This window comes from Salarias fasciatus, chromosome 4 (assembly GCF_902148845.1).
Source record: "Salarias fasciatus chromosome 4, fSalaFa1.1, whole genome shotgun sequence".
Classification (NCBI taxonomy): domain Eukaryota; kingdom Metazoa; phylum Chordata; class Actinopteri; order Blenniiformes; family Blenniidae; genus Salarias; species Salarias fasciatus.
In genome coordinates, this window is record NC_043748.1 from 13,920,827 (window position 1) to 13,948,654 (window position 27,828).

The 27,828-nt window shown below is 45.2% G+C and overlaps 2 protein-coding genes and 1 long non-coding RNA gene across 6 annotated transcripts; 2 read left to right on the forward strand and 1 right to left on the reverse strand.

The window, feature by feature from the left end:
* Positions 1 to 27,774, forward strand: LOC115386888 (uncharacterized). Its single transcript, XR_003931327.1, has 3 exons — positions 1 to 27; positions 4,563 to 4,567; positions 26,631 to 27,774. It is a non-coding gene; the product is annotated as an uncharacterized LOC115386888 (long non-coding RNA).
* wipi2 (WD repeat domain, phosphoinositide interacting 2) lies at positions 8,112 to 15,759 on the reverse strand. 3 transcript variants are annotated; one of them, XM_030089327.1, is made up of 13 exons: positions 15,544 to 15,759; positions 14,646 to 14,728; positions 13,485 to 13,532; positions 12,897 to 13,066; positions 12,541 to 12,637; positions 12,234 to 12,331; positions 12,000 to 12,092; positions 11,807 to 11,877; positions 11,608 to 11,721; positions 11,355 to 11,519; positions 10,627 to 10,734; positions 10,409 to 10,506; positions 8,112 to 9,664 (listed from the first exon to the last, which is right to left on the reverse strand). In XM_030089327.1, the coding sequence occupies exons 1-13, from the start codon at positions 15,615 to 15,617 to the stop codon at positions 9,552 to 9,554; spliced, it is 1,332 nt and encodes a 443-aa protein (XP_029945187.1). In that variant the 5' UTR covers positions 15,618 to 15,759; the 3' UTR covers positions 8,112 to 9,551. The 3 variants fall into 3 exon arrangements, with proteins under 3 accessions (XP_029945187.1, XP_029945188.1, XP_029945189.1); XM_030089328.1 differs by lacking the exon at positions 13,485 to 13,532 and having other exon boundaries at positions 15,544 to 15,758; XM_030089329.1 differs by lacking the exons at positions 8,112 to 9,664; positions 10,409 to 10,506; positions 13,485 to 13,532 and having other exon boundaries at positions 10,623 to 10,734.
* On the forward strand, positions 15,830 to 27,774 carry mmd2a (monocyte to macrophage differentiation-associated 2a). Of its 2 annotated transcripts, none has more exons than XM_030089341.1 (9): positions 15,830 to 15,895; positions 19,159 to 19,187; positions 20,707 to 21,380; positions 23,466 to 23,547; positions 24,372 to 24,532; positions 25,031 to 25,105; positions 25,222 to 25,323; positions 25,498 to 25,567; positions 26,402 to 27,774. In XM_030089341.1, exons 4-9 carry the CDS (start codon positions 23,470 to 23,472, stop codon positions 26,600 to 26,602), a joined length of 687 nt encoding a protein of 228 aa, XP_029945201.1. In that variant the 5' UTR covers positions 15,830 to 15,895; positions 19,159 to 19,187; positions 20,707 to 21,380; positions 23,466 to 23,469; the 3' UTR covers positions 26,603 to 27,774. The 2 variants fall into 2 exon arrangements, with proteins under 2 accessions (XP_029945201.1, XP_029945200.1); XM_030089340.1 differs by having other exon boundaries at positions 15,833 to 15,895; positions 20,707 to 21,384.
* Positions 27,775 to 27,828: the final 54 nt, after the last annotated feature.

A 27,828-nucleotide genomic window follows, 5' to 3' on the forward strand; every position in this document is an offset into this window, starting at 1 on the left:
ATCACTGTTGACTCGATAAGTTTAAATGTAATGGCGAACGACAGTATATTGTTACTCAGTGGTGTGTTCAGGGCAGGGACTGAAAGATGCAAACTGTGACAGGTGATCTGAGCCAAAGAGATGATGGCAACGACAAGCTGCAGGAGGAAAAGAAAGCTCAAGAGAAACGACCCCGAAGCAGCAGAACAGACTCACAGCTGCTGAGCCACAAGCTCAAAGAGCAGCAGGTTAGCAGTTAAAGGCTTAAGACCTTATAAACTTTTATTGGCTGTACTGTTTAAGAGGCTGTTTCAGTTATTCTGCTTTCCGCTGATAATCAAATCAGTCTGGTATAAGAGGAAAATGTAAAATAAAAAAAAAGAAAGATGTGCAGATTGAAGAGATGGATTCTTCCTACACAAATATTGTTTGGAATTAGTTAGAATAAAGGGTGTGTGGTGGAATTAGGACCATTAAAAACCGTGTTCCTTTTGTTGCGCTTTTTGTAAGGATTTGTGTATTTTCGTTCTCCCTTTCAGGGCTCCATTGGTGAGCTGGAGGAGGAGCTGGAAGCCGAAGGAGCCACGAGAGCCAAAGTACAGGACGGTTTGTAACTGCAGAGGATGAACAAATATCAGCAACTTTAATCCAGCCTTGGTGCTTCTTGATTTTTTTAAGTGATCTATTGCTTATTACTTAATACTTATTATTTTTTGAGAGATTGGAAGATTTCTTTACCTCGTCTCTCTGTTTTTATTACATAGATTCTCTTTTAAAAACATTAACAGGCTACTGTAATGCTGTGAGTAAAAGAGTGGAAGCCTGCTCTCTTCCACTTCTCTGCACTTTCCTGACATCAGTTCCCCCTGGTGGTGCATCAGGGTTCGTCAGAATCCTGGCTGATTATTAGCGTTTTGTTTGTGACATTCCAAAGCATTTTGAGGGTATAAGCATATGTGAAAAGTTGTGAAACTTGCCAGACACATCAACCTGGTGACAATGTTCATATGTTGGGAGAAACACACTTTTGTGGTTGACGAGCATGAACATTCTTAGAGCGAACAAGTGATTTAAAGGTAATACCAAACGGCTTGAAACATGGCATGTTGATAGTGAAGGGGTTGGTGAGCAACAGTTACGAAAAACTTTCACAGAAGCCTGAAGGCATGAGTGCTGCCTAGCACCATGTCTGATATTCGCTGGTGTAGCAGGAACACATCAGAGTCCAGATTTACTCACGCCCATATGACAATAATGACCATCGGCCATAGCGCCACCTGCTGCAAACAGGAAGTGGGGCCTTTAAGGTTGCTGTTATTAAAACTCTTTTTAAGAAGCCCACCCTTGATCCAGGTGTTTTGACAAGTTACAGACCAATATCCAACCTTCTGTTTATTTCTAAAATCCTAGAGAAAGTTGTTCCAAGTCAGCTTTGTGACCATCTATATAATATAGTTTATTTGGGTCTTTTCAGTCAGGCTTTAGAGCTCATCGCAGCACAGAGACAGCTCTGGTAAAAGGTACTAATGATCTTCTCACTGCCGCAGACACAGAACTGGTTCCTGTCCTGTTAGATCTCAGTGCTGATTTCAATACTATTGATCATGACATCCTGCTACAGAGACTGGAATATATTATTGGGATTAAAGGGACAACATTAAACTAGATTACATCGATTCATACTGATTTATAGCTTTGTGTGTCACTCAAACATTGTCCCTGGACTGACCATTTGAGCAGGAAGTGAGAAGAACTGGATTCTACCAACCCAAATTTAATTGAAGAAAACACAATAAAAATCATCATCTGGGATGAAGCTGGGACTGGCTGGAGTTATTTAAAGCTTTATTTTATTTTATTTTTTCACATCTTTTTACTTCTTCATCTTCTTGAACTTTTTCTGCATTTCAGTTTAGCTTTATCTGTGACACCCTGTACCTCTGCGGCCATACGGGGGCGCTCGGGGACTGTTTTGTTTCCCCCTCCCCCCCTGTGTCCTTGGTTCTGTGCATGTTTGAAGGCTCGTTGAGGGTCTGTCAGTGCGTTCTGTCCTGCAATTCAGTTCAGTTCAGCTTTACATAGAAAGCGCCAATAACAATACAGTCACTTCTGGACATTTATGCAGAGCAAGATTTCCTTGTGTCCGTGCTCGCATCAGCTCAGCTAATCCCTGTGTTCTCGTTGGAGAAATAAAAGAGTAACAACTCTGTGCTGCCTGTGAATGGATCCTTCCAGCTGCACCGAGACATTTTCAGCTTCGCAGATTCAATCCATCCATCCATCTTCTCTGCCATCGACCTGTTCTGCCACTGATTCTGATCGAGCCACGCTGAAGCAGAAGGTTCCAAGCAAGCAGCAAAAGAAGTCACGAAAGCGTTCCTTCATCATCTTCTTCTTCTTCTTCTTTTCAGACTTCTTCTCCTCTTCATCCTTCAGTTCCAGGTTTTCTGTGTCCAAATGTCTGGTGTTGGGCTCGCAATCATCAACAGGCTCTAAAGAACGGTCTGGGGTGGACTGAGGAGGACCCTGAGAAGGACCCTGAGCAGCACCCTGTGAAGGACCCTGTGAAGGACCCTGAGAAGGACCCTGAGCAGCACCCTGTGAAGGACCCTGTGAAGGACCCTGAGGAGGACCCTGAGCAGCACCCTGAGGAGGCCCCTGAGAAGGACCCTGAGAAGGACCCTGAGAAGGACCCTGAGGAGGCCCCTGAGAAGGACCCTGAGGAGGACCCTGAGGAGGACCCTGAGCAGCACCCTGAGGAGGCCCCTGAGAAGGACCCTGAGAAGGACCCTGAGGAGGACCCTGAGGAGGACCCTGAGGAGGACCCTGAGAAGGACCCTGAGGAGGACCCTGAGGAGGACCCTGAGCAGCACCCTGAGGAGGCCCCTGTGAAGGACCCTGAGGAGGACCCTGAGCAGCACCCTGAGGAGGCCCCTGAGGAGGACCCTGAGAAGGACCCTGAGGAGGACCCTGAGCAGCACCCTGAGGAGGCCCCTGAGGAGGCCCCTGAGAAGGACCCTGAGCAGCACCCTGTGAAGGACCCTGTGAAGGACCCTGAGGAGGACCCTGAGGAGGACCCTGAGGAGGCCCCTGAGAAGGACCCTGAGGAGGACCCTGAGGAGGACCCTGAGCAGCACCCTGAGGAGGCCCCTGTGAAGGACCCTGAGGAGGACCCTGAGCAGCACCCTGAGAAGGACCCTGAGGAGGACCCTGAGGAGGACCCTGAGCAGCACCCTGAGGAGGCCCCTGAGAAGGACCCTGAGGAGGACCCTGAGCAGCACCCTGAGGAGGCCCCTGTGAAGGACCCTGAGAAGGACCCTGAGGAGGACCCTGAGCAGCACCCTGAGGAGGCCCCTGAGGAGGACCCTGAGAAGGACCCTGAGGACTACTCTGTGGAGGACCCTGAGGAGGCCCCTGAGAAGGACCCTGAGGACTACTCTGTGGAGGACCCTGAGAAGGACCCTGAGCAGCACCCTGAGGAGGCCCCTGAGAAGGACCCTGAGGAGGACCCTGAGAAGGACCCTGAGGAGGACCCTGAGCAGCACCCTGAGGAGGCCCCTGAGGAGGCCCCTGAGGAGGACCCTGAGAAGGACCCTGAGGAGGACCCTGAGAAGGACCCTGAGGAGGCCCCTGAGAAGGACCCTGAGGAGGACCCTGAGAAGGACCCTGAGAAGGACCCTGAGCAGCACCCTGAGGAGGCCCCTGAGAAGGACCCTGAGGAGGACCCTGAGGAGGCCCCTGAGGAGGACCCTGAGGAGGCCCCTGAGGAGGACCCTGAGGAGGACCCTGAGGAGGACCCTGAGGAGGACCAGGAGAGTCTGAAGTTGTGGCAGGTTTCAGTCTTTCTGAAGCGTTGGAGTTGTTTCTTGAGGGAGGCCTGGACACAGAAATGCAGAGTTAGAGGGGTTCCTACTGATCAGAGCTGATTTTCTCTCTGATGTTGATCTATAAATCTTTACACAATGTTTGAGGTCTTCCTTATCAAAAATATAATAAGTTTGTTCCACTGGCTTTATGAACCATGATAATCAACATGATCTATGACAAACAGCTGCATGTTTGGTTCAAACACAGAGCTTTCACAGTTTAAAACTACTGTGTGCTGCTGTGTGTTGACACACTTACCCACTGCCGAGAAAGCTCTTGGTAATGAAAGGATGACTGAGGATCCCTTCAGGTGTGATCCTCTGCTTGGCGTCCCAGCAGACCATGGCCTTTAAGAGATCGAGACACGCTGTCATGTCATGCGGGTCGTCGTTCATAGTCACTCGAAACTGTATTGGGAAAAAAATCAAAAAAGCAAAATTGAAAAACCTTTTCCAAATTATCAAATGAAGGAGGACATTAAACAGTGATTTTTCAGTGGGTCACTACTGGTCTTTACAGACATACCGTCAACATGTCTTCCAGGCAGCAGATTTCAGGCTTTGAATGAGCACGTCGGTGGGTCTTCTTCAAAGTCTCTAATATTGGCTAAAAGGCAAAATTAATCACAGTATTAATGGTGCATGTAAAATAATAAGTGTACATGAAAATACTGTGTTGGGATGTACAGTGAAAAATAAAATTAAAAAATAATAGAGAGGCGGTGCGGTACCTTCAGTCTCCAGTGATCTCCATCTTTTTGAAAGTACTTTTTTGTCCTCACTCCAGCACTCAGCAAATGTTGTGGTGGTGGTCCCAGCATTTGTATGATTCTTTTCAACTGCAAAAAACAAAGTAAAGTTGTTATTTGTAAATTAGTTTTCACATTCTGAGACCGTCAGGAAAATCCAGCAACTCAAGATCTCAAGATGGAAACTTCACTTCTTAGGGAAGACACTTCCAGAGAACATTAAACCCATCAAATGTGTTTGTGTTTCATGCATGCGTGTAGAAAATTACTTACTGTCTTGCATTCAATTCTGCCTTTGAAAAGAAACCGGCAAAACAGCATGCGACCCATCATGCAACCCAGAGACCAGATGTCAATGGCCTCTGAGAAGGGCAGTCCAAAGATTATTTCTGGTGCCCTGTGAAAGAAGAAAGAAATGGAATCATTATTAGTGACACTGTCAGATTGAATGACTGAAAATTTGAACATCAGTGGGTGCGTTTACATGCAGTCAATAACCCTTTCTTAACCAGAATATTCGCAATAACCCGGTTGCGCACAGCCATGTAAACACGTGCAAAAACCTGAATATGCTCATATTCCGGTTTTTAAAAACCTGAATATTACCCCTGGGTTACTCCTTTTCTAACCTGAATTTCTGGTCATATAAACGCGCATCGGAATATCCCGGTCGAAAGGGACATGAAATACTGCTCTGCACATGGTCTACCCGCAAGGAATCTCGGTCATTTGAGTCCAGGAACTACTTGTGACACAGTTTAGCTTTTAGCTGCTACTAAGTAAATAAAATGTGCCAAAACGATCATTCAGTTCTTCTCTTTTACTGAAAAAAAAAAACGGCGCATCGCATCATTAAACATATTACCATGTCTCGCTGGCTTACTCTTTTTCTAACAACATGCAGAGAGAGCCTGCAGCGCCCTTCTTCTTCTGTGGTGTCTGTGTAAAATAAGGTTGAACATGCAAACAGCACACCTAGTGGCATAAAGTGCAAATGCAGTCATGCCGTCGTCTGTGGCCGCGGTTTGAATGGGGAGATCCCTGATCATGTAAACAGGAGTAACTCTGTCTGTTTAAGCATGTAAACGGGTTATTCCAAATGGAATATTGACCTGAACCCGAATATTGACTGCATGTAAACGTAGTCAGTGTGTCTGAGCAGCTCACGGTGGGAGATTCAGTCACGGTAACGCCGTCGGTTCTTAGGTTCTTACCTCACTTGATGAATCTGGTGGATGCTTCCTGTTTTAGCTTCGTGCCTGAACATTGCCAGGCCAAAGTCAATAAGTTTGACCTTCAGTGGCTGTTTCTTTTCATTCACAAACATGACATTGTTTGTCTTCAAATCAGCGTGGATCACACCAACTTTCTTGAGTCCGGCAAATGCTGTGGCCAGTTGTTGGATTATGACACGGATGTCATCGAGGGGCATGGGTTCCACCACATCAATCGTCTTGTCCAGAAGTTCATACTCCAGACTTATGTGGTTCTTAGCATGCAATTCCCCATTGTATTTTACAATATTGGCCTCATCCAACTTCTCAGACATGAGGGTCCTCATGATCTCAGCCTGCAGAGACATGATCATTTTAATGAACGACATGTTCAAATTGATCTTAGCAACACAAACAAAAACACCAACTTTGCTGGTTGAGCTATTGCTACCTTGAATATAGTTAGAATTTGCTAATATGATATTTCTCATACCTCATGTTCCAGACTGTATTTGTCATTAATCTGGACCTTAACAGCCACTCTCTTTTTGGTCCCCGGTTTACGGCACTTGTAGACCTCTCCGTAACTCCCTTGGCCCAAGAGTTCACAAACTCGGTAGGACTTTGGGAGGAATGACTGTGTTTTCTCCATGGTAAAATACCTGGATGTCTCAGTGTGAATGTGATATAAGCTGTCTGTCCTCGCTCTCGGAAGCTATTCAACCTAGTCTCTGTGAAATGTGCGTGAGCTCAGTCTTCCACTGCACTCTCTGGGTCCTCTCTTCACCGAATGAACGGGTGCTGTTCTAAAAGCCCGTGTGAGAATCTGATGTTCTCTGATGGTGGTGATGTCATCAGAGGTGATGATGTCATCAGGCCCTTGACTACTGTTGTCAAGGGCCGGAAAAACACTTACAGAAAATCTTTCATTGCGTCTGCTGTAACCATCCTGAACAACTTTAAATGATACACTGCTCACTTTTTAATGCATTGGTTTTATATAGCGCTTTTCAGGACACTCAAAGACACTTTACATTGCATTATTCATTCACACCATACTGGGTGGTGGTAAGCTACGACTGTAGCCACAGCTGCCCTGGGGCAGACTGACGGAAGCGAGGCTGCCAATCTGTGCCATCGGCCCCTCCAACCACCACCAACCATTTACTCTCACAACTTTCATACTCGGCAAGGTGGGTGAAGTGTCTTGCCCAAGGACACAACAACAGTTTTATGCCTGCGGGAGCGGGGATCGAACCGCAAACCTCCCGGTTATAAGAAAACCTGCTCTACCAACTGAGTTACTGTCACCCTTTTTAACACTTCTTAACAATTTATTCATTTTTATTGTGTAAATGTGTCCTGATGGGAATGTGTGAATGTGTTTGAGAGCCCTCTCAAAGGGTTAGGTCCTTTGTACAGAGACTGTGGTTACATATGATGTAAATAAATAAATAAACAAACAAACAAATAAATAAATAAATGAATAAATAAATAAATAAATAAATGAATAATAAATAAGAAATTCATGGTGCAACAATTCTGTCTTGACCTTTGAGCTGTTAGCCATTACATGTAGAAAACAATGCTATCATTTTTGTGTGGGTTCTATTTGAATGTGAATTAAACATTGTGAACTTTCCTGATTTCTTGTAAAGGAGAGAGAGTTTTTATGAGCAAACCAACACCACATACAACCTTATTAAGGCAGTAAAAAAACCACACACCTGGGGAAACATGATCCAGTTTGTCTCAATACTTGCTCTATGCATGACTACATGTGATCACCACACACGATTCACACACAGGAAGCTGGGTGTACATGGTCTGAAACTGATGCATCAGTGTCCACGTCTGACCATAACGATATGATGATCATCACCATCAGCCATAGCGCCACCCATTGAAATCAGGAAGTGTGGTCGCCATGTTCTGATCAGCTCCAAGTTTGATCAGACTCTGGCCCTGATGGCCTCCATGTGATGACTGACGGTCTCATTTAGAGTACTACAAGTTTCAAGGATTCATTCAAAGCAGCTGATTTAGGACAGAAACTTGTGTTCCTGTGGGAGGAGTAGGCCACTGAGCTGTCTAAACTCAGGCAAACTGTGCACGAGCTGGATGATGTTGAAAATGAACCTCAGCCAGAAAGGAAGCATCATGGAGTAAACAACTGTGACCAAACACAGAGCAGTTCACTTCAGCTACTTTAAATTTTGCTCCACGCTTCATATCATTTAAATTTTTTGTGTTAACTCTGTGTTTTGACATCCCCACTGTAACAACAAACGGAGGCACCCATCTCATACATCAACATGGAATTTATTGTCATTTTAGTTTCAGATGAATGTTTCACATTTTATACAAAATCATTAGAAAATGCCTGACACGCCAAAATCCCACCGCTCAATCCTCGTTCTGCGGCGTTACACACCAGAGGACTAATGGGGAGTCATGCAGCATCCTGGACCAGTTGACGAGGCTCAGCCTGACACCTCCGGATCAATCGAATATAACAACCCACCGTCTCCCCAAGGGTGGATACTCTCAAGTCATAACCTGATGATATGGTACAGTGATATCTTGCCACGTCTACTAATGTACAGAGCAGAGATACAGTGGAGTAAAAGGAGACCATCCGGACTTCCTGTTTCTCAGCTGTCCCCCCCCCACCCCACTGTGTGTCTCTGATGTATGGATACAGTACCACATCAACAACACCATGCATGTTTTCATACGCATGACACATCACCGGTTATGATTGGTTACGTAGATTTAAAAAAAAAAAATCAATAATATCAGTTCAAAATCAACCAATGATTGCAGGCCTGGGGGAGGAGGGGTGGGGGCGGGCGGGAGGAGAGGGAGCCTCTGTATGAATGAGGTAAACGTGAGCAGGGACAAGTCGAGTGGAGGCTAATTACTAGATGTTTTGCTAATGTACATGCCCAGCACACACACACTCTCAGACATAAATGGGCTCTCAGCACAAACACACTCGCTCACACACACACACACCTCTGCCTCATGCCAGAACCATTGCATTCTGGGTAAACTTGTCTCATGCCACGCTGGACGGCAGGCGACTGCAGGTGAGAGAGGAAAAGACAAGCGCAACGCCTTCGATTAAGATCCGACAAATGAAATTAGATTTTATTAAAACAAATAAAACGAGGTCTTCCCTCTTCAGACGGGAGAAAGCATGACACTAGGGCAGAGAGGCACTTACACAATCGCTTTCATTGTACACAGTGCTTGCGTCTGTGTGTGTATATATCACGCGTGTCTTTAGAAGAAGACACAGCTACATGGTTTTCTTTTTTTGTTTTTCTCCCCCAACACACACACACACACTCACGCTCAAAGATGCTCATTTTCACGTTGGAGCATGTTTTTTTTTTTCTTTTTTTTCCAGCGGTTGGCACATGTACATGCAAAGCTTCAGTTCGGCCTGCGCAGGCTAAACTGAGGAGGGGGGGGAAGGGGAGAGGATGGGGGGGGGAGGGGAGAAGACAGACGTGTATGTGAACGCACAAATGCACGGGCAGACGGACAGACGGGCTCTTCAACACTTTGAGCGTTCAGAAAAAGGAAATAAAAACTAAAACACTTCCCCCCTCCTCCCGCCGCATTTGTGATTCTGTTCCTGCGCGCCCCCGCCCCGCCACGCCCCGCCCTCCCCTCCTTGTGTCACATGTGTGTAGCAGCACCAGAGGAGCCCTCTGATTGGCAGGTATGTTCAGTCAGTCAGTTTCGAGGATGAGCGGCGGCTGCTCGTTCTCCTCCTCCAAGCGTAGGTCGTTGAGGTCGTCTTCGAGCCCCGCGCCGCCGACGGCGCCTTGTTCTTCACAGTAACCTGAGGGATGCGGGTCGAGAGGTGAGCGGCAGCGCAGATCGCGAGCGACTAATATTCACACGGGAGAAAGTGGTGAATTTGTGCGTTTACAGTTGAGCCACTTACCACTGAAACATTCACTACAGAACGAGCATGAAAACATGCATGATTTCTTCATGCACACACATCTACTACACCACAGTGACACGATAACAAAACAAAACATGGTAACACTTTACTAAATAGGTCCATAAATTCCTTACAAATTTTCTTGTGAGTCTTCTAAAGTTGAAAATGTGAATCTTGGCAAATAAATAACTAAATAAATGTATTAAAAGTCACATTTACACTGAAAGTTTGCTGAAGGTACCGTTGAAAAGGAGATTAATTATCATTTATCTGTGAAACTGTCAATTTAAGAACATCTTTGATGCAATAGTTTGCAGTGGAGTTTAAACAGATTACATTACAATGAGAAGTGTTTTTAATATTTTAGCCCTCAAAGGGACGTCTAAGTAATACAAGTGTATGAAGGCGAGCCAACACACCGGATTTCATCAGCTGTTACAGGAATATCTCATCAAAAGGTGCGATGAACTGGGGGTTATAATTTATTGGGTTAAAAATAAATTAGGTTTTCTCTTTATTTCCATCAAACTACATCAAAATGTCTGTTCAGCTCCCTCCACCCTCACCTGTGACAATAAAAGAAAATTGTGAGGAAGTTCAGGACCTCAGAAAATAAAGTGTTACTTGTGAATATACCTTTAGTGACAGCTGCACTGTAGGTTTGGGCCACAAGTGGGCGATCATGTGACCCCTGCTCAAGGATCTCATTGGGGGGCTCAGCACTGCCGTCTAACCTGAGGTCGGCGACAGAATCTCTCAGTATCACTGTCACAAATTATTAATCTTATAACTGAGCTGTGCATCATTACCCTTCATCTGACACATACACTCCGTGTTCACCGTGGGTGTGTTACCTGTGCTGCTTCATCAGCGTGCATTCGCCTCCCTCTTGCGGGTCCAGATTGTAAAGATACAGGTAACCATCGGCTGCTGCCACCAGCAGCCTGGGAATCTTTTGAATCCTGATACGAAACAAAGAATGAAGGAGTACAGTTTGAACCGACACAACTGAACACTGATATAAACTCAGTGACTTTTACAAACTTCTCACTGTTTAGCAGCCAAACTGTGTCGAGCAGCAATGTCTCACGGGAATTTGAAAAGGGAAGTGATTCATCGGTTACAGACACAGTGGAATTTTTGGTTAAAAATACCTAAAATCGCAACCGGCATGAGCGTCATGACAGAGCAGTTTTTAGCCGACTCACTCATCATGAGGCAAAATCAGTTCAGGAGAAAAAAAAAACGGTTAGAGGTTGTCATTTGTGGCTTTGTGTGTGAGACGGCCTCAGAATTATCTCACTATAGGTCTGATTTCACTCATTTTAAATCATCTTTGGCTTACCGGTGGAGTCTTATTTCCACTGATCTGTGAGCCAAGTGCTCAATTACAGCCAAATGGGCCAAATCATCAGACTTGAGAAAGACTCAAAAGCCCCAGACTGAGGTGTGACAAGATGAACGTTTCTTCCTTCCTTCCTTCTTCATGAGGCTTGTAGCCACAGAAAGCCACTTTCTCTGCTCAGTTATGTGACAATATGACTCAAAGTTCAGTTTATTTTATGAACGTGTTTATACTCACACAGCTAAGGCGCAGATGTTCTTGTGTCCACAGAAGGGCAGGCGCACGGTGGCGAACGCCCGCCCCTGGGTGAACATCTCTGTAACTTGCGAGGGCAGGTAAGTGGTGGAGGCCATCAGGACCTTCCCCAGGAAGCCTCCCCATGTGGCGGGCTCCTCTGCCGGCCTGCGTGCACAAATAGAAACGAGATGTCTGGGTTTGTCTGGGGAAGATGGACGCACACCGTAGGTCCCGCGCTCACAGCGGTACGTACACATATTTCTCTTTCTGTGTCTCGAGTTTGAAGATGTGGACCGTCTCCGTGTTGCTGGAGGCAGAAAGGTACAGGCCCTCCATACTGAACGCCAGAGAACAGATGCTCACACACCTGAAACGCACGGGGGGGGGGCCGGTGAACCCAAAAAGCAGAGACGCAATCCGTGAACGACATTGACTGGAGTGCTTTAATCTACCTCTTGACTCCCCGTCGAAACTCGAAGAGCTTCTGCCCCTCTGGGATTGAGAAGACGCGGATGACTGTGCCCTTGAGGAGGTGAAAGACACAAGAGATTTAACAATGCTTGCACTATTTATTCAAATGGGAATAAAAAGTCGCACATCTCTAATTCCACAGGTAAACAAAAAGCAGCGTCGAAGCCGCTCTACCTTCTCTGAGGCTGTGGCCAGCTTAGTTCCACTGGCATCGAAAGCCAGCGCTGCCAACGGGCTGTCGTGGGCCGGAATCATATTCGCTGCTCGCTGGAAAACAGACGCACCAGTGAGAGAACAGCAAGGTGAAAAGAGACAGATTAACGGCAGATCTCAATGTCAGACAATTGTTTATGCTGCCAGAAAGAAGAAAAACAGTGCGGCAGGACGCTTCCTGGCGTGATCACCTACCAGGTTGACCGTGTCAAAAACCTGGACTTCGCCTATTGTCGCACTGCCGGGATACGCCAAGTAACAGTTATCATTGCTGATTGAGAGAGCACACAATCCTGCAGAGACAAACAGCAGCTGATTAAACAAAGGACAATGCAGCTGATTTCATCTGAACCCCTGAATGTGGTTACAGTGGCAGCCTGGGGGGTAATTTTCATATCATGTAGGTCAAAGCGTCTTAAAGTGTGAGAGCAAAAGTGTTTCAGGCTTTTCATCCTTGTACCTTAGGTCACAAGTAATGAGAGCCTGTACTCGTCAGACTCACCTGAAGGGTTGGGAGGAGTCTCTCTGATGGTGTGTAGCACTTTCATGTCTCGGATGTTGTGAATGTAAAGCGACTCCTCCAGACACACTATGAGCCTCTGCAGAGGAAACACAAATGTATGTCAGACATTTAAGTCTTGGAATGCAAAACACTGTTCGTGTAGCTTAGCCAAGACAAAATAGTAGAGAGAAAGTGACTTTTAAACTTCCAACCTGAGCTCACCTTTACGCCCCATATCACTGATCTTTCAATGTTACTAATTAAATGACTGATTTCAAGGCTCCAATTCAGATTTTAAAATTAGAACCAAAATGAGAGGAGATGTCAGATGGCGAGTCTCTCCTTTGCTTTCCTACCTGTCTGTTGAGTTTCACAGCCAATATGGTGTTGGAATAGGAGTAGTTGCAGATCTCGGTTCCCTTCTTGAAGTGACAGACTTTGAGCTTCCGGGGCGCCTTCAGGCTCACGATGGCCACCAGGCTGCTGGAGAACAGGCGCTCCACGATGCACACATCCTCGGTGTCAGCTGCAGGGGCGCACACACATAAACACAGAAACACATCACCTCACAGTGCCCGCACAAGAAGCCGCAGCCACTCACTTACTGGAGGAAGATTCTGTTTGATGGGTAGGAAAGTGGAAACATGAAAACATGTAGTAATAACATTACTGAGGTGGCAAAGTGATTCATGAAGGTTTTTACAGCTTTATGTTGGATACCAAAACCCCAGGTCCCCAGTTTAAGTCCAGGTCGGGCTTTGAGGGCTTTGCTGTGGGGAGCATGCAAGTTCTTCCTGTGGGATTCTTTCCTCCCACAGTCCAAAAACATGCATTTGAGGATAACTGGTCGCTCTAAAGTGGCAGGCTTGGATGTGAGTGTGTGACTGTCTGTCTTTGTCTCTGTGTTTGCGGTGTGATGGACTGGTGACGTGTCCATGGTGTACCCTGCCTTCGCCCATTGTCAGCTCCAGTGGTTCCAGCGCCCAGTGACCCTAAGTTGGATAGAACGGTATAGAAGATGGGTGGATGGATGAACACACAGGCACACACACACGATGTATTTTCAAAGAATGGGTTGAGCAAAAGCGATCCAAACAAACAATGATGAGTGAATTCCCTTCCTTTGGTTTACTCGGTTGTGTTGGGGCCACTGTTTAACAGATGTAGTACTTTACACATTACAAACTTGTGAAGCACTCTTGAGTTGCATTTGATTGTCTTAAAGCTGCTCTAGAAATGAAGACTGATCTCTTGACTGTGTAACCTATAAGTGAAGGTCTTTTATTACCTTACATGTGGGTTATACCAGGACATATCCTGACAAGCTCTGTTGAGCAACTGCTGATTAACACAACATCACACCGAATATGCTCACTTCACCTCAAAAACCCTTCTCCTACTGAACACATGCAAGCTTCTTGTTAATTCCCCAAAGCCGACAACAAAGCTGCTAAAAACCTGTCTGAGCACCCAACTGAACAATGCCGCCGCGAGCGAGAGGCTCAGGTGGCTGGTTACCCAGTGTGAACTTCCCCAGCATGTGCTGACCCCTTTTCGAAACAAATTCAAGCTAATATCCATGTTTCCATTCTCAATAGTTGTAGATCGACCCATGCAAAATGATTTTATTTGAGGTCAAGCAATTATTGAACATGCACACATGATAAGCAAGGTTTATCTACAACTTCAATGAACATGATGATAGTGATATCAGTTATGTAACTGTAAACCAGGTGTGATGTGTTCCACCAAACACAAGAAATACAACTCATGACGTTTCTGATTGGACGCTAATACAAAAGTGCATCAGAAAATTAGACCTAATATACAGTGTGTAATCAAATTTTGATGCGGAAGCTCTTCGCTGAAGGATATGAGAGAAGTGCTGACAGATGCCATAAATATTTAAAATAAAAGCCTAATGGTGGAGCACCTTGTCTAGACAGCATGCAATTAACAAAATAACTTGATAAACATTACAGGGCAATTATTTAACAAAGTATAGAACCGGTTTGTTGGACAATGTGAAACTATTCTGCACTTCGTGCACAAACAAGTGGGCAGATGGCAGCAGAAGGCAGGAACAGGGCTTATGCAATACTTACTACATTCATAGATCTGCTCCAATTTGTCCACAGAGGACAGGGAGAAAAACTTGTATCCTGATTTGGTGCCAACAGCCAAGGACCTGCACAGACACGAGAGACAAAGAGGGTCGAGCTGCAGTGAGCACGAAGCCAGATATTAGCCTGAAAATGAAAGTGAGTATCGATGGGGTCCGCGGGTCGTTATTTCAGCGGCCAGAGGCCATTCACGGTGAACATCAGCAGGATCAGCCTGCTGGTCTCATTTCAGACCGTCTGGGCCACTGGACCAGCCACATGTGGAAGCCACACTCAGGCTTTACTCACACGAATTAATCTGTTTAGTAATGAACACATACATTTGCTGTTTTGAGCAAAATCTAGTGTAGTTCGCCAATTCTCCCATTATGCGTTACTTCATACATCTAAAAAGCAAACGAGGTGACCCACTTAACTTTCTTAGTCTTATCTCACTGTAGCTGTGAAAAAGAAAAGAAAAAAAAATACTACAGAGGCTCAACTTAACAAATATACTTAAATCCGAGATGCCTCTGCGTAAACCCAGTGTGTATACAGCGAAGAAATCCTCACAAGAGCCATCTTAAAAGTTACACGACACCTAACCTACATGTTTGTGTATTGTGGGCTAAAGTTAGCCTCTGACCACACAGCATCACGCTAGCTGGCAAATCTACGCCACCGACGACTTACGAAAAAAGGAAACGGGGGTCGTTTGTTTTCTGACTGGCGTCATATTCCATCAGTAAAGATTTCTAATGAAAGAGTCCGAGTTTACTATGTTTCACATCGAGCTTTGAGCCCCCCTAAAAGCGCCCAGACAAGTCCTCACGGAGCTAGCTAGCATTAGCAGTACAGTACAGGCCATCGGGTCCGCACACAGTCCCCGGCCCGGCCTTACGTGTTGTCCTGGTTGAAGTTGGCGAAGAGGAGCTGGCTGCCGCCAGCGTCCCCGCTCTGACTGGCCAGGTTCATGGGCTCGGCACCATCAAAAGCTCCGCTGGGAATAGCAGCTTGTTGGACCGGGATAAGCGGAGAGATCGGGGCCAGGTGCTGAGCTTTCAGGGAGCCATCTCTTCGTCCAGTGCTGCTGTAGTGATTGTTGTTGTTTTACATGGGGCTGTTTCACTTCTCAGCGCGCATGCGCAGAGCACGCGGCGTGCCGCACATTTAAAGGGACAGGACACCTCCCCCATGCCTAGAGGACCCACCAAACGGAGGCACGCGGCGACCCTCAGAGTTATATCCTGAAGGTAATAAACAATAAAACTTCGAATATGTGGAACTGTGGGGAGAATTTTAGACTTCCGGTACCTCTGACACACAGGAAGGAGATATTTAGCAACTCTCGAAAAGTCCCCACTTCCCAGTGGCCTGCACATGGATTGATGTACTAGCGCCCCCTATTGGTATGTTTAAAGATTACAGGTATCTATTCACTGCCTCTCAGCACAGGCAAGAAATTAATTAATTCCAGGAACAGTATTTAGAAATGATAACTTGTAAATTTGTTCAGTCTTGTTGCATTAAATATCCCTCCGCGTTCTCTTTTCCTGTGCACGCTGGAGCCAATCCCAGCTACCTATGAGCAACAGCAGGATACACTCCAGACAGGCTGCGGGTCAATGACAGGGCAAGCACACAGAGACAAACAACCACACACACACACACACACACACACACACACACACACACACACACACACACACACACACACACACACACACACACACACACACACACGCACGCACGCACACACTCAAAGTCACACCAATGGGAAATTTAGGGTCATTAATTAACCTCACAAGCATGTTTTTGGTCTGTGGGAGGAAACCATAGTACTTGGAGGAAACACACACACACACACACACACACACACACACCACAAAGTATTTGAATTAGTATTTCACGAACCACTGCTGCCCATGTGCCTGGATGAAATATTTATTGTTGCACTATGTGATATATACGGTACAGGTTTACAGCTCATAAAGTGACCTAAATATTTTATGATTAAATGAGTAAACACTATTGCGTATTATACCCCCCCCCCCCCCCCTTTTATCTTCTTATTTAAAATTTGGTCTTTTTCTATCTTTAAGAGAAACCCATCATACATATGAATACAATTAGTTACACATATATCACATAAATACATCAGGTCCAACATCTCTTGAAGTTAAATATTTTAAATTTAAATGAATTAACTGACGGTCAAGTATTCAGAGGAAAACATCCAGAGGACGAAAGGTCACATTTAACACTGCAATCTCAGATGAAGTTGAACAAAGATTTCCAGTATAGCTTCTGAAACAAGGAAACCGGGCGAACACAGGAGTCAGGGCTGCAGTGCTCTGGCTGGAGATCACAACAGTAATTAAAAATGTTTATGGTGTCAAAGCCCTGGAGATTGTTAAGATGTGCCTGGAAATGCTTCAGACCTGGACCTGGAGAAAACCACCAGTAGATTCCTGCCAACACACAGTGTTTTAGGAATTTGGAGCCTATGTCTGTCTGCTTCAAGGAAGTTTTCTTTGCAGATTGAAAGTATCCTTCATGGATTATTTGTGAAACGCTTGAAATAGAGCTGATACCCCTCCACATGGGAAACGAGGAAAGTGAGAGGCTTGAAGCTTTAATCTGACCACAAAGCCTTTGGGCTGCCTTTCGCTGGAGAGAGGAGACCCCGAGGTCAGCCTCGGTTTGTCTGGGAAGAGCCTTTCCCAGGGGGAAGTTGCAGTGGACAGAAGAGCCTTTGCTAATCTGTTCTTCACATTAGCACACTGACCGCCTGCAAAGCCTGAATGAAGATGGGTGGACATACACTGAACGATAATAATGTTAAGACTACAATAAAGAACACTTATTATATACGGTATATATATAAAAAGTTGAACTTCTCTTGCGCAAACATGTTCCAGAGACACTTCAGGAAGACAGTTAAATCAAGATTTATATTATTTCATTTTCTCTACAGGGAGACTTTTGCAAGACTTCAGCTAATACACATATTATCCAGAGAGCCAAATTCCATCTACATTGCACACACCTGTGGTCCAGATATCATACAGATCAAGAGGGAAGCACTGGAGAGCTCACATAGTACGGTAGTTTGTTTACATTAATTATTCACATTTCCATTAATAAATACACCTGTCATGCTCCTATGTGATATATGCCATAATAGTTTGCACACATATCGCTCCGTTCAGTCTGTTCAGGCATCAGGAGTACAAACATCCTTAAAATATCACACACTGACTACAAAGGATGCATCAGGTCTTATTAGGCAATGGTAGATTTTGTTTTTGAAGGCTGCAGTTCTTCTCTTCCTGCCATTTCGGCATCACCGTTGTTCAAGGCTCCACACTGATCATTCTCTCTATGCCTTGCCTTTTGTGTTACGGGCATGAGTGTCACGACATGTACATGATTTACGTTCCAACCGCCGACTCCAGCGGTTACAGAGACGGGGTTAGAGGCGTGGGACGGGGAGGAAGCGGCGGGCGAGGCACTGACTGAGATGTAATTTCAAGTGTGAGTCACGGTATTCGTGTATATCAGTTTCATTGGAGTTTCAGGTGTAAGTCTGAGCATGTCGGAGTCTTTGCAAACAAGCACTCGTGTGAGGATCTGCCAGAACAAAAGGAGGGCAGATGTGGAGGAGGAACACTGTAACAAAGCAAAGAAAACAGGAACGAGACTGTAAAAAAAGAGAAAACTAAGAAAGTAGTTTTACATGCAGAATTTGTTTTCTAATAAATAAAAAGCTCAAAAATGTATCAGGATTCAACCGTGTCTCCTATTTGTGAACATATTGATAAGAATGTTGTGTTTTTAGGTATAAAGATGGCTCATTCTTGATGTCCACATGTGTATTTGCATTTGTGTTTGATTTTAAGACGGGCTGGAGTGTCGGTTTCATTCTGAGTCAGCTGTCCTTTGGTCCAGTTTAGTGTTTCCAGGGACCGAGAGCGAGGCTGCCTCTCCTCCGGAGGTCTGTCAGCGCAGACAGAGGTCCGGAGCAGAGCTTCCAAACAAGAGTGATGGACAGAGATGCTCAAGGAGACAGGCTCTGGGAAATGAAGGGCAAAAACGCATAGCTGCATTTCCAGCTTTCAAATGTGCTTTTCAAGCAAAACTTCATGCTCACTTAATGTGAGGCACTATCACACACTCACACGCATACACACAGGTAGCATGTACTTTATTTAAGAGGTCTGGAAATGTAGTGTCTTTTAGTTCTGGCCACAGTTCTGAGCCTACACTTAATAAATGTCCAGTCAACATCAACTCTTCTCTGTTGTTTCTTTTTTCGAGGGGAATTTTCTTGCACGTTTGGGCGTGTGATGTTATTTACATGCAAAAATGCGGTGAACTTGCCACTGTCCCTGACATGGAGCCTTATCTCCAAACACAGCTGGGGGGTAAATGTGTAACGTGTTTTTGCTGCCAGCGAGGAAACTTGTTTGGATATCTGTGTGTTTGCATAATGTATCTGTTCTTTCTCACACAGCTGCCGTGCAGTGCCACAAAGGGCTTCTGGTGGGTACTGTTATTGTTGGATAATATTTAATTTTCCATTGACTTTGAGCATGCGCATGTTTGTTTGCACGTGTCTGTTTGCAGGGAAGCTGGACGGGCTCTGTGAATTAATGAACACATGTAACTGTTGAATGAAAATCAATGCTGTACCTGACTGTTTGAGAGAATGAGTCAGTCGGTGGCTCCTTACACTTTAACCTATCACAACTAGCTGACGATCACTGGACCTGATCCTCTTAAAGCCATACTAAACATTGTGGAATCAAGCTTTAAAGCCCCAACAAGTGGGGTTGGACATCACAAGTGTGTGCAGCAGGTTTACATTCACACACAGAAACAAGATGACATGTTTACCTTGTTACTCTGAGGAGATCAATGGCTTGGCCTTGCAGAGCTCCCAGCACACTTGAATGCAACACAATGAATGATTGTACTTTATACACAAAGGACAAACAGTACATTTCAGTTACCACCCAGCTTGAAACACATGTCACAGAAGTAATGTTTTCTGTCTAAAAAAAATCAAGATCTTGTTAGCTGGGAAAAACACATGAAATCACAAGAGTACAGCAAACAGTATGTTGCTGTTGGGGGCTGATGGAGGCAGTTTGGACATATTTGCCTTGTGTAAAGTCCAAACATTCAGTCAGGTGTTTCCCAAACTGTGGGTTTCACCTTCTGCAAAATGTCACCTTCAAAACAAAGGCAGTGAGAATAATCAGTAAAGTACACTCTTTCATAAGTTTGACATTTTCATTCAGTCATTCAAATAAAAAAAAATAAATAAATGAAAAACACCTTTAATTTTTAAAAATTAATTTCTGCACCAATTGTTTCACAAGACAAACGTGTTACAGTTATATTTCTAAAAATGAGTTACATAAGATCTGCACACATTTTTGTTAACATAAAATCATGACCTGAAAATTGATTATACGATTATGTAACAGAAGAGACAAAAAGAGTTACATGTAAATACACTCAAAAGAACAAATAATAAATCATAATTTATTTGTGGCACACATTTCAAAATGCTGCAACAATCAATCATTAAAATGACAATACTAATAATGTGAGAAAATATTCAAATAAAATCTGTTTTCACTGAAAATATACATTCATAAATTATACTAAAAAGTAATTCTTTAGCAATGAAAAAGTACTGAGATGTTATAGTGTCAATACAAGACAATCAAAAACTATTCAAGTATTTGTTACTTTCTAAACACATCTATTGAGACATCAGAAGCAAGATCAATGTATATATACATAAAACATCAATAATTAAAGGTTAACAACAATCAAGGCAAACATTTCTGTCGAAGAATAAAGTTACTGACCATAAATTCAACATCCAAAGGTTTTAATATGAATGAATTGTGAATAGAAAAGTGTCAAACTTTAGTATCTTTAATTAGTGTAAAAGGATCTTTCACTTGTACAACCTGAGCATAGTTGACAAGTGGTCATATTTCTTTCATCTTTGATAAGTTTTGTCTTGTTCTTCATGTATTCGCAGGAAAATCTCTTCGCATAAAGTGAAAAACTTCATTCAAGCATTCCATCAGGTGTAGCGATCACCTCGGAGCTCCTCTTCCAGTATTATTATCATTATCCACCTTTTATTTTTCCACCAAATCCCACATCAGCGCGGTGGACAACATCAAGCGGCAGCACGCACGTGGCTGGGAGGGCTCGCCTTATCATCGGACTTGGAGAGGGGGGGGCGAAAGGGGAGGGGAGAAGAGGAGGGGAGGCGTTCCCAGCAGCAGCCCCCAGTCCCGGGGAACATCCTGCGAACACATCCGAGACTCGGAACAAAACTCCGCACAGTTTCCTCGCGCTGCACTTCACGCGTCGGGATGGCGCGTCGCGGTTTGGCCCTGCGGGGAAGAAGAAGTGTGCGCGTGCCTGCCGGAGCCCGGGACCATGTAGTCGTCGCCGTTGCGCTGTGAGTTGAGCCACTCCGCAGGTCGTTGCCCCCCCTCGCCGCCCCCCCCGGTCCCCCTCTGGACTCTACATGTTGATGTTTGGACGCGCGGCGGTGGGACATCCGGAATGGACCCGTAGGAGGAGACGACGCGCGCTGCCTGCTTTGCTGGAGATAGAGCGCGAGCGCACCGACGCGCGCGCGCGCGAGCGCCCACGTACCCCGAAACACGCACGAGATGGACTTTAAAAAGACAAAATTCGGCAGGTAAAATTTAATTACAAAAGAAAAAAGTTTAAAAGCTCATGTTTGGCACCATGTTTTTTTTTTTTTTTTTTTGGTTTTGTTTTGTTTTTTTTTCATCCGGTGCGCGTCCATGCGCACTGTCGCTCTGGCACACTGACAGTCAGGGGGATGTTATAGATTACACATATTGACTTTGTGAGTGAGTGAGTGTGTGTGTGTGTGTGTGTGTGTGTGTGTGTGTGTGTGTGTGTGTGTGTGTGTGTGTGTGTGTGTGAGACACAGAGAGTACTGCAGTCCACATTTCTACGCCGAAACAGATTCCATTTTAATCTTTCTGTCAACATAATTTCTTTTATTGCGTTAAAACTCACTCTCGTTATTTTCTTGTTGTCTTGAAGTACTTTCAGAGAGAGCAATTTTCCAGAAACCGTCCACAGATTTGCTCCAGGCCACTCATTTCTCAGCTTTCCTGAATGTCTCTGTGAGTGTGTGGTTGTGTGAACGGGAGATGGCGATAATCGTGAGAACCAGAGTTTTGGGTCCCAAAGGAGATTAACTCAATCTTTGCTGGGATGGGAATAGTCTGTCATTTACAGAGGATGTATGCAAACAGACTCACACATGCACGGATACCTTGTGTGTGTACACTTTGTGTGCATGACCCCACCAGGTCCCAAAGGTCCTGATCCTCTTAGATGCAACCGATCCTATTAATGTGTGGAATGTGAAGTAATGGGCTTTTATGACCAAGCGCCTGCTTTGTGAGCCAAAAACATGACACCTGCATGCATGCACATGCACACAGGAACACGTCGCACAGACACAAAGGCGTAGTTGCAGAGAGTCTGAGCGTAGCAACAAAGACGAGAGAAGAGAATGAGTGGAGTGAGGTGATAACGTTGTCTCTGATCAGCCTGTGCGTCCTGATTCCTCCTTTTCACTTCATTAAACAGAAACAAACACACACTCGCACACACACACACACGCACGCAGAGTCCTGTCATAACTGATTAGAGGACATCAGAGGGCCTCATTCAGGTCCACACAGAGCTACAGTGCTCAGAAGAAAATAGTCTTGTTACGTGCTTGGCACAGCCTGAAGAGATGCAGGGGGAAAAAAAAAACAAAACAAAAAACAGCAGAACAGTGATTTATTGTTCTTTCATTTAGTGTTGTCTTTGTGCGCAACTTGAACAAGATAGAAGCCTCAGCACTGAGTGAATAATGAGAAGTTTTCAGTCACTTTTCTCGATTTTTCTACAGAAATTTGCAGGTTTACATGAGCAACATGATGATTATGAGCCAAAACTGAAGTGACAGGAGGAACTGAGGAGACTGGAGTCATGATTCCTGAAATCGTTTTTCAGCTCAAACATAAAATGTTTGCATTTTGTAATTGTTTTTTTTTTTTTCCTTCTCTGATATTCAGAGAAAGAATCTTAAGTAACCTTGAGGTGTTTGGTCATTCAGTCTGAAGAGTACAGCTGAGGAGATTACCCCGACTGCTCTTTCCGTTGAACTCTTTTAATAAACAGCAAGAAGAGGCGGTATGCTCGCACGTGACGTGGAGCCGTTGGCCTAAATGTGTAATCAAATAACACAGCTCACCAACATGGACACACCTGTGGCCCTGTGTGAGGGGCTGCACTCAAACCAGAGAGTGTGTGTGTGTGTGTGTGTGTTTGTGTTCATCTTGATGTAGAAAATGTGGTTTCGTAACATCTCCAGATGTGTTTTTTTCCCTTGTAAGCTGGGATTTAGAGATCTGCCGCTGATTAAATAGAATACACAGCGCACAGGAGTACAGGCACGGGCAATAACTTTTCCCCGAGTGCGGCGGGACGAGGAGGAATGCAAATCCAGCGGACGGTTCGGGGCCGCGGCATCCTGCCGGCACAGGCGGCGACTTCGCCGGGAATAATGAGGAACACTCAAATTCAGACAACGTGATGTGGATTACAGACCTGTAAATCCTCCAAGAATGAGACACACACACACAAACACACACGCACACACAAACCCTGATGTTTGTTCGTTCAGCACACCGTTAACTAATAAAGTCATAAACATGGCCTCCTTGTTTTCCCCCTTCTTTCTCTCAGGTTCATGAACTGCAGGGTGCCGGCCAGTAAGAGATACCAGCCCACTGAGTACGAACATGCTGCAAACTGTGCCACGCACGGGGTGAGAGCCGGCCGGACGCACGCACACACACACACACACACACACACACACACACACACACACACACACACACAGACCGAGAGGAATGAGGAGCATGCATTTTCAGAATAAAAACAAGCCTTTAAATCTGTCTGTGCCCCATACTGCCCCTGTGCAGTGAGCGAGTCCAGCTTCTGAAAAGATGGAGAGGATTGTGAGGAATGAAGCAGTATGTGGAGGATTTTTTTTTTTTTTTTTGCTGTGTGATAGAGAGAGTGGGTTTTAATCTGTGAGTCAGCCTGTAGTTTTCTCTAATCTGCTGTAATCCCTGTGTGCCTCTGCCTCAGAGAGAGTGACTGAAACAGACAGATAGAGACAGAAGGAAACATGGCCATAATGACCATAAAGCCTCTAATGGGGCAGCGTTTTCTGTCGTCGGTCGTGTTCCTGACACGTTGGCTTCTTTCATTCATGTTCTCCCACTGAGCTGCCTGCCTGGTGCCAGAACGTCACGTTCACAATCAGTGAGCTGCCATTAAAAGAACAGTGTAACCATAAAGTGAGAAAACGTACAAAGCTTGAATATCACTGTAGCAAACATGAAGTTACCTCATGTCCCAGACAGATTTATGTTGTAAAAACACGAAGCACTGAACAGTTTTTCAACATTTTGATTAGATAAACTGTCTTGGTCTATCGTTTCACACACTTCTAGACTGTGGGAGGAAAATCACACTCATACTCATATGTTAACTCCTTGATGAAGGTGTATCAGAGGGACGGTGCAGCCAAGCTTCCAAAATCCAAATAAATCCTAACGTTTTATGCCTCTTTTCATTCATCAGCTGTGGATCCTCCCGAGTCTGGTGGGCGGGTCCGTGCTGTACTTCCTGTCGGTGGACCAGTGGCATCGCACGGCGGCCTGGCTCTACGGGAGCGGACTCACCGGCCTCTTCGTCACGTCCACGCTCTTCCACACCGCCGCCTGGAAGATCAGCCACCTTCGGTGTGTGTTTGTGTTGCGGAATATGCTGGTAGGGGATTTAGCAGATGGACGCGAGCGTGCGTGTGTTTGTATTTGTTGTGCCGCTCTGATGGATTTACAACACACTCATATGTGCACACTTTGTTAATTGGCACAGCCAGAAGGCCAGACGTCAAACAACAGATGTGGCACATCCGCTGAAAAAAAGACCATTCGGATCCAAACGACCACAGGGCTCTTTTTGGTTTAACAAGACAGAATTAAGACAGAAATCTTATCTTTTTAAGGATCCATTGTCGACCTTCACACATGACACAGTTCAGAAAAAGACACAACACACACTGTTTTCTGTGTTCAAAGACGTAACAACATTTATAAGAGTATCTTTACTTTGATAGCACATTTTAAAACCAAGGTTATGAAGTAGTGCACAAGGAAGCAGGAGAACTTGGAGACAGATTCTTCCTTGACTCCGAGTAGTTAAAGTTTGTCATGTTTGGTCTTCATTTATTTCTGTAGGAAGGTGGAGCAGCGTTTCCACATGTGTGACCGAATGGCGATCTACTTCTTCATCGCCGCCTCCTACTCTCCCTGGTGGGTGACGTAACCGCGGCGGGCGAAACGCGCGGGAATCTGGAGGACAACAAGACTGATTAACAAGATCAGGGCGAGTTGCCGTGTAACGGAGCGTGTGCGGCGTGTTTCCGCAGGTTGATGCTGAGGGAGCTGGGGCCCTGGGCGTGCCACATGCGCTGGCTGATCTGGGTCATGGCTTTTGTAGGATCCATGTACGTCTTCTTTTTCCACGAGAGGTAACACAGTCTCTTTGGTTTTTAATACGACTGACCTGAAACCAAACCCCTTCGCCGCCGCTCCCTCCGGCGTTTACAGCAAACACCTCGCCGCTGTTTGGAGCCCAAACAGTTACTCAGGAAAATTGACTTATTATCTTTTCATGCCCCTGTTTGTTTTCCTTCTGTGCGCAGGTACAAGTTGGTGGAGTTGCTGGGATACGTGGCCATGGGGGCGGTTCCTGCCCTGGTCATTCTGTCCATGGTGAGCACAAACCGCAGAGTGTTGGCCTTCTTTACTTCTAAAAACAAGCTCTGAGACGGACTTCCTGCCATTGTTGGAGAAAAAGACAGTCAGCATGTGAAAAAAAAGGCAAACACAATGCTTTCTTTTAGCTCTTAACCTGAAAACTTGCTGTAGTAAATTGAATGATTTTCTTATTGGTTTAGCTTGAAATTCATAATGAAATATTTAAAACTTTGTTGTCAATTTAGATGTTTTCTCAAGGATGAAAAGTAAAAGAGGTTTTGTGATCATATAACATGGTAACAAGTTGCAGCCAGTCCTGCTAATTTAGAGGGTGGCTGCAGGCTGAACGCAGAGAGACGGTCACACACCCTCACACTCGTATCTAGAGTCATCAGATGACCTGAGAGGCATGTCTTTGGGCTGCGGGTGGGAAACTGGAGTAAACTCACGGATGACCCATGGACTTTGAAGTTGTTGTTTTTTTTTTAACTGGAAATTACGATAAAATGTATGGAAATCAACCTTCTTCTGTCAGTAAAGTCCCAATTCTACATATTTCCATGAATCAAATCTCCTGAAAAGACCTGACTTTGTCGGCTGAAAAGCTTATTATTATTGCATTTTTCTGTCCTGTCTCAATTTCACATTCAGAGATACTTTTAAAATAATTGACATTGTGTCAAGAATAAGATATTCCAGCTCATCCGGCCTTGAAATACCACTTTTTACCACACAGTGGTGTAGTTACTGCTTCTACTGACCCGACCTCAGACCTACAGACTACAGAAGAATCCACAGCAGTCTGACATTAAAAAGACAATGGAGCGTTTTCTCTGTGTTGTGTTGCAGGTGGAGCGTTCGGGCGTGTGCGAGCTGGCTCTGGGGGGTGTTTTCTACGCGGTGGGCGTGGCTTTCTTCAAGAGCGACGGCCTGGTCCCGTTTGCCCACGCCATCTGGCACCTGTTCGTGGCGGCCGGTGCGGGCGTCCATTACTACGCCATCTGGAGGTACCTGTACCTGCCGGGGCCGCTGCTGCAGACGTCCAGGTGACCGGCCGATTCATGACTTGAAATGCTAGGCGACACCTGCAGGTTGGGTGCTTGACAAGACCGCCGGGATCAACTCTTACAAACTGGGACCAAACACTTTCAACGGCCTGAATAAGACTGACATTCATCAGCACTTATAGCAGATTTACACAAGAACCACGTCTGACAATCCTGCTTGACTGCCAAATGTTAAAAAAAGAGGGTTAATTTACTCCACTGCCAGAACCACGAAGGCCTAAGGAAGGCCAGTCCTCACTTAAAGGTCTAGTTCAATATGTTGGGAATAATTTCTTCTGATTGTTTGCAGACTTATTAGTTACCATTCATCCTTCTTCAAAGCTGCTTTATCCAGCTTTTCCAGCTGCCGGGGCCCAAGGTCCCCATGCCACTGCTAACCACTACACCATCGTACGCTCCTCCAGCATGAGCATAAGGTGTTCAAAGATGACACCTTGAACAGCCAAACACTTATCTACAACCACTTATTAACCTAATAAGTCTTTTTACAGTGGGAGAAGGCTGGAGCGCCCACAGCTGCACTGAGAGAACCGAAAGACCCCGTCAGCCCACAGGTTCAAACCGCAGATTGTCTCATTGTGAGTAAACAGCGCTAACCGCTGCACTACCTTACACTGCCAAGTCCAAATAGCCAAAGGAGACGTTTTCGTATCACCGCTGCCTCGTCCGTAGAGCGTCTGCAAACAAACAGAAGAACCCAAAATGGTGAACTCTTCCCATCAACGTGCCGCTGTACCTTTAACTTCACGTGCCAAAAGCGGCCACTCAGGCATCCGTTCATGTCGCTGCTAACGACTACATGGCAGTGATCGAAGTCAGCGAACACAATATGGCGCTTTTTTCTGTCCTTTTTGCATCTGCAACGTCAAAAGTTTAAAAAGAGTTACGCACCAGATGAGAATCAACATCAACCTTAATCTTAACCCACCTTCAAAAGCCTTAGTAGAAGTCTCTTTTAAATTTTATTTATTTTTTATTTCTTTTTTGCAAAGTGGCCCAAAAATTGAGAGCTCAATCTATTTTAAAGCAATTTGAAAGATAATCATTTAGTATGTTGCTCAGAGATCTTCTTGCCAGTTGTTTGGTCGTCGTGATGCACTCTCATCCACAAGCACTTTTATATCAACAGAAGTGATTTTTTAATGTAGGGTTTCCTAGAATCCTCTCAATGTTGCAGAATTAACCCTTGGTGACGTTAGACATGGAGAT